This window comes from Pteropus alecto, unplaced genomic scaffold (genome assembly GCF_000325575.1).
Source record: "Pteropus alecto unplaced genomic scaffold, ASM32557v1 scaffold78, whole genome shotgun sequence".
In the NCBI taxonomy this organism is placed as follows: Eukaryota; Metazoa; Chordata; class Mammalia; order Chiroptera; family Pteropodidae; genus Pteropus; species Pteropus alecto.
Genome location: NW_006443124.1, coordinates 14,627,395 through 14,633,707, shown reverse-complemented (window position 1 = coordinate 14,633,707; position 6,313 = coordinate 14,627,395). Strand labels below are relative to the sequence as shown.

Genomic DNA, 6,313 nt, shown 5'->3' with positions numbered 1-6,313 from the left:
GCCCAGCCATGGGCACAAAGGCCATTTTTGCCATCTATTGGCTGTATCAACTGGGGCAAGTCGCTTTCTCTGGGTCTCGCTAAAATAGGGGTAGGGTAGCAGTAAGTTCTGGACAGGTGGTTCTGAGGTGTGTGTGAGATGTGACAGATGCAGAGGGCACAGGCCATTGGAAAGCTAGATACTGCCCACACTTAGTCTAGCTTGGTCCACACTGTTTCATTTTAAAATGAATAGCCAGAATTTAAAATTTAGATTTCACTTTAATACATAGATTTCAACCTGAGCCTTTCAGAGATTCTTGAATGAACTGGTCAGCACTGCCCCAGAGACAGAACAGGTGCTCCCCATGCCACAGTCCCCACCATGCCCGATTGTGGACATACCACCTGTCCCTGGCAGGCACTGGATCTGGGATTCCTACCTTCAAATGAGGAGCCATCCTCAGCAACCCTGCTAAGGCTGGGAGTAGGTTCCCAGTTCACAAAGGAACCAAGTATCAGAGAAAGTAAAGCTGTTGACCAAGTCACCCAAGCTAAGAAAGGCTGAACCCACAGATCTGACCCTGCTCAAGGCTCCACACTGTCCTCTGCCTGCTCCAGGTCTGAATGTTGCTGTTCTGGTTAGCTGGAGGGGCCTCGACCATGAGCCTCTGTGTCCTCCCCACCATGCCGCAGGTTAACTCAGCTCTTGAGTACCCTCAGGCCAGGTGCTAGTGGGATAGATCAGCTGATAGAGCAGCTGGTTTCCTGCTCTCCCATATTTGACCTTATATTTAGCAGAAAGAATCAGGAAGAGGCAGAGAACAAGCAATAGATATGATAGGTAAATTAACCTAATAGTGTGTTAATGCAAGTGTATGGGAAGAGGAAAGCGCAGAGTTAAATGTTTTAGGAGCGTGGCGTTGGGAAGGCAGGATGGAGTATGAACCAGTGTGGTCAGAGTAGGCCTGGTGGAGAAGGTGACATTTGAGCAGAAATTTAAAGGAGGTGAGGGCTGAGCCTTGCAGATACCAGGGGCAGAGCAATCCAGGCAGAGGGGACAGCTGGTGTGAAACCCCAAGATGGGGTTCCTGGTGCATCAACCATGGGTGAGATGCTATGTGGGGGGAGCAGAAAGACAGAGGCCAGACCTGCCAGCTTCTGGGCCCTTCACAGGGCTCTGGCTCTTACTCAGAGAAGTGTGGAGCAGAGGAGAACGTGGCCTGGCTTGGGTTGCCTTCAGTCTGTAGGAGCAGAGGGAGGGGCATGGAGGCTAGTGTGTCTGCCACTTTGGAGAGGAGGGGCTGAGCTGCCAGGTGACTGTCACCTCCTCCCAGGAAATCATGCATGCCCTGAAGATGACCTGGCATGTGCATTGCTTCACCTGTGCGGCCTGCAAGACACCCATTCGGAACAGGGCCTTCTACATGGAAGAGGGAGCGCCCTACTGCGAGCGAGGTAAGGGGGCATGGCCAGGTGAAAGGGGCGTGGTGAGGGCAGGAGAGAACCCAGTGCCCCCTTCCTCTCTGCCTCCATTCCCCCAGACTATGAGAAGATGTTTGGCACAAAATGCCGAGGCTGTGATTTCAAGATCGATGCTGGAGACCGCTTCCTGGAGGCGCTGGGCTTCAGCTGGCATGACACGTGCTTCGTATGTGCTGTGAGTGCCCCCTGGGACTCAGACCCCACCCCCAGTGCCCTGTGTTCTTCACCCATCACCCTGTACCACCTGCCTCTGGGATTCATGAGAGATTGGGGAGGAACCTCTCCTGCCAACCCCAACCCCATGTGACTAGACCTTGGCTGTCCCCAGATATGTCAGATCAATCTGGAAGGAAAGACTTTCTACTCCAAGAAGGACAAGCCCCTTTGCAAGAGCCATGCCTTCTCCCACGTGTGAGCCCCTCCAGTCTACTGCTGCCTGCCCACCTAGCCAGATGGGTCACTTTCTGAAGTCAGCGCCCCGGATTTTTGGGTAGGGTGGCTAAGGTCACTCCAACCCTGACTCCTGGCCCGAGCCTGGGGTTCCCTGGGCCCTATCCCACCCCCTTCACCTCCCCTCACTCCCTTCACCACCATCGCACACCGGTGCTGGCCACACCGGCCCCTTTTCACACCCAGTCACAATAAATTTGTATCCAGCTGTGTCCTGTGTGTGTGCCCTCTGTGCTTCAGGAGTGGTGGGGTTTGAGGCACATAGCAGGGTAGAGATTAAGTTGGTTTTCCTAGGGCTGACCATCCTGGAAATCCTTGTGATATGGACATGGAGGGTTCATGGTCAGCGGGAGATGAGGAAAGGGGCTCCTGTGTGCTGTGCCCAGACGCCTTCGGAAGTGGGGGAACCTGGTTTGGCCTGGTGTGGAGGTCAGAGGAGTTGGGGTATATCTGCAGAGATGGGACCTGGAGGTGCCAGCTGCCATCGGTCAGCTAGAGAACTGCAGAGGAAGGTGGGACTGGAGCGGGTGTCCTCCAGGTCCTGGGAGGCCACAGTGACAGTGGCAGGTTGAGGAGCTGGGCCAGGTGGGGATGGGGAGGTCAGGGCACAGAAAAGTTTGAAATAGTTAAGAAACCAGTTCAGACTTGTATTACAGAAAGAGGCTCAGTGGCTGTGAACAGGGTCAATAAAGGGAAGCCGCCTGAGAGGAGGAGTAGGGGCCAAGGGAAGGGAGCAGCAGAATGTGATGTGGCAGAGAGGGAACCAGGTAACAGGTCCCAGGGAGCCTAGGGTGGAGGCCCTGGGGGGATGAGGGGTGAGGGGAGGAAGGCAAGCAAATTTGCTAGGTGTCCGACATACCAGCCATTGCTTATGCTGTCTCACAATCCTCCCACCAGTCCTGTGAGGTATCTGCAGTTACTCTCATTTTACAAGGTCGCACAACCACTGAACCATGATCCAGGCTAGAAGCCAGGCCTGAAATTGGGTGCACTGTGCTGGGACTGGCTGGCACTGAGCACCGTTCACCAGCGAGGACCCCTCTGGGAAGCTCACTTCTGCCTGGTACCTAAATGCCTGTTGACTCTGGTGTGGGCCGCATCTCTTGCTTCTTACTGGTATCCTCCACCACTCTAGGGGAACTGTCATCTCTCCTGTCTCAAGCCCTGGATTGGAGAGGGCCAGGACAACTCAGCATGCTCGTGACCACCTGTCCTATGGGCACTCTGGCATGAACATCTGAAGTTGGCATTCTCAACAGGTTCTTGGGCCCATCCACTTTAAGAGAAGGGTCTGTCGTGTCTTCTTGAGGTGCAGCACTTCCTGTGTTTTCATGATGTCTTGCCAGAGCCTAGAACAGTGCCTGGCACATAGTGGCTGGCCAATAAATGTTTGGTGAGGTGCCTGTGGAACATTTAGGAGACACATTCAGGGAGCAGCTGAAGATTCAAGTCTGGATTCACCTTGATTCAATTCTGGAATGAGTTTGGGACAGGCAGTCCTCACAGATGCTTGTAACTGATGCCTAGGGAGGGCTGGGGAGCTGGACCAGGCAGGTTACCCAAGGAGGAAAACAGGTGGGATGTGGTTTTCTTTCAACCTAGACATCCCTAGCATATTAAACAGTATCTTTCACTTCCACAAAGAAATGTACTCTCTCCCACTTCTCTTGAACCGTGAAGCCCTCAGTCCACCCTTCGTTTCCATGGATACAAGAGAACAAGATCATAGGGGCAGATGTTGAGTGCTGCTGGGAGCCCTCTGGGGGCAGCCTCTCAGGGCAGCCACCCTCAGCCTCAAACAAGGGCTGCTGCATGGGAATGCCAAGCTGTGGCCAAATCTGCCAGTTTATCGACAGTATCCAGAGATTCAGACTTTTATGTGAAGTCCGTTTTTTTTTAATGTTGGCAACTAATTAGGTTTTTTTAAAAATCGTATTAAAAAAATAATAAACGTGGGTCAAATCTGGTGTCAGGGCAGCCAGGACCCCAACACAGAGTAGAGATGAGAGACCAGAAAGCACCAACATCACAGTGCTGGGCTAAGAAAGCTGGCGCCACCAGAGACCGAGGGCATCCAGAGAGCTGTGGGCTGGGTGGGTGGCCAGGCAGGGTAGCCAGGGCTTGGCGAGAGTGTTTTCAGAACAGTGTCAACCAGCCAGATAAGGCAGAGGAGTCCCTATGGCATTTCGCAACAAGGTAAAGTTTGCCAGATCAGTTTAGCAGAGAGCTGGGGTAGCCGCCAGGGTTAGAGGAACAAGGCGGTGGTGAGGATGTGGAAGGAGAGTGTGGACAAGAGAGTGCAGACAGCTCTCTTAGGAGGCTGGGGTGTGGTGGCCAGGAGGACTACTAGCAGCCACTCATGGTCAGCTGAGGGCTGAGAGGGGTAGAGGGAGGAAGCTGAGAGGTGTCTGCCAAGGCAAAGTGGCTGAAGGAGAAGTTGTTTGGGAGGTGGATATAAGGGGAGGGGAGGGTGAAAAGCAGAGCCGGGGACTGAACCTCGGAAAAGTGAAGCTGCTTAGGTGGAAGTAAAAACAAGCATGGGGCCACTGTTCCGAACAGTCACCTCTGCCAGGACCCACAGAGCAATCACTTATGTGTCATTTAACCATTGAAAAAGATGTCATGAAAGGCATTTTTCAGATGAGGGACCTGAGGCTCAGAGAGAGAGAGAAAGTGACCTGTCCAGAGCCACCTGGCCAGAATGTTCCGGGTCTGCTGCTCCAAGGATCAAAGGCTGAGGTGCTCCCCACTGCACCTCCCCACTCCCCCACTCCCACCCATAGCTGTAGTAGTCACAGTGTTCCAAACCTGGGGTGCGAGCTGTGTGGGTAGAATCCATGGTGACTGGGAAATGTCCTTCTGTCAAGCCACAGAGGCCATTGGTGCCCTTGGAGAGTGCAGTCTCTCCAGCTGAGGGGGCAGAGCCCATGGCAGGGGGCTGAGTAGGCAACTGGAGAGGCAGTGGGCAAGAGGGGCTTTTTCCAGTACAAAGCAGCTGGAGCTCATTTGAAGTCAGCAGGGAGAGAGGCCGTGGAGGGTGAGGAACTATTTCACCAGAGTACAGAGACTAGAGACAGGAACTGATGACTAGTGCTGCCTCCTCAATGCTGGGGCCCGCACGCCCTTGGAACACACACTAGGTACACACGACCCTGTGGCCCCCTCCATGCAGTCCTGCTACAGGAAGGAAGCAGAGGCCGGCCCCACAGCACACAGGGAGTAGAAAGCTGGGCTTGGGTTCCTACCCAAGTGGGTCCAAAGCCGCCCCCAAGAATGGAGGTCGGGCCCCTCCCCAATTGAGGCCTAAAGGCGGGAGGCAGGGTTCCAGGGGCCCTGGTGGGACAAGGAACAGCTTGCTGGGGGCCGGGGGAGAACTCAGGGAGCCGGAGCCAGCCCTGGGAGGTCATGCAGTGGGGTCACTACAGAGTGGTCAGGGAGAGCCCTAAGACCAGCCTGGGTCTCCTACTCAAGGCATAAGGGGCTAGGTCAACTCACCTTTCACCCATTTCCCTTGCCGCTGACAAAAATGACCACTATTTGAGGATAAAGTAGATCAGGAAAGATTCTTTCAGCTGCAATTCAGATTAGCTTAAGCAGAAACAAGGTGAATTTGTTTCATTTAACTAAAAAGGTTAATGACTTCAGATATGGTGGCGGGATGTTACCTTGTTATCAGGACTCTTTCTTTCTCCATCTCTCAGCTCTGCTTTTCTCAGCGCTGACTTTATTTTCAGGCAAAGACACTGCTCAGCCAGCTCCAGGCCACATCCTGCCAGCTCAGCAGCCTTTCCTTAATGATTCCAGCAAAAATCCTGGGGCCAATGACCATTGGACTGACTTGGGTCATGTGTCCATACCTGTGGCAGTCACTGGTTCTGACCCACAGACCTGGATCACACACTGCCCTCTGGAGCCTATAGTGGAAAATCAGCCTGAAGACAGGGACAGGGACTAAGGAGGAGGCTGTTTAATGACATGACAATTGCTGGACCCTCCAGCTAGATCTAGCTACATCCAGGCCAGAAAACATACTGCTTCCTGAAAACCCCGTCAGAGACTTTCTGACCAACCCTTCTCCTATGCCCCACCTCGTGCTGGTTCCTGCTCATTGCTGGAACAGCCCATTGCCCCACCTGGGCAAGTATGTACAGTGTTTTCTCCTTATCTGGGGCGATCATGCCCCAGTACCCCTATCCATCCTACCCTGTCCTATGTAATCCCTTAGTGCCTTCCACGTGGCTGGAAGGACATCCATCTTATCTTGCCGCCACCCAAGATGCGCCTCTTATGTAACTTCCCTTAATAAACTCTTGATATAATGCTGGAGTTGTCAGCCTTTTTCTTCAGTCTCAGCCCCAGGAACTTTTACATAACAGGAATGTCTGACCATGGATGTCTAC

At 53.4% G+C, this 6,313-nt stretch overlaps 1 protein-coding gene across 4 annotated transcripts in view; it reads left to right on the top strand.

The window, feature by feature from the left end:
- The window catches only part of PDLIM7 (PDZ and LIM domain 7), a 16,063-nt gene extending 13,938 nt beyond the window's left edge, over nt 1-2,125 (top strand). For all 4 annotated transcript variants that reach the window (XM_006923210.3, XM_025040630.1, XM_015598114.2 and 1 more), the window contains 3 exons: nt 1,316-1,436; nt 1,523-1,638; nt 1,792-2,125. In XM_006923210.3, coding sequence (XP_006923272.1) covers nt 1,316-1,436; nt 1,523-1,638; nt 1,792-1,878 — 324 coding nt within the window. In that variant the 3' untranslated portion in view covers nt 1,879-2,125. The remainder of the gene's footprint in view (nt 1-1,315; nt 1,437-1,522; nt 1,639-1,791) is intronic.
- Nucleotides 2,126-6,313: the final 4,188 nt, after the last annotated feature.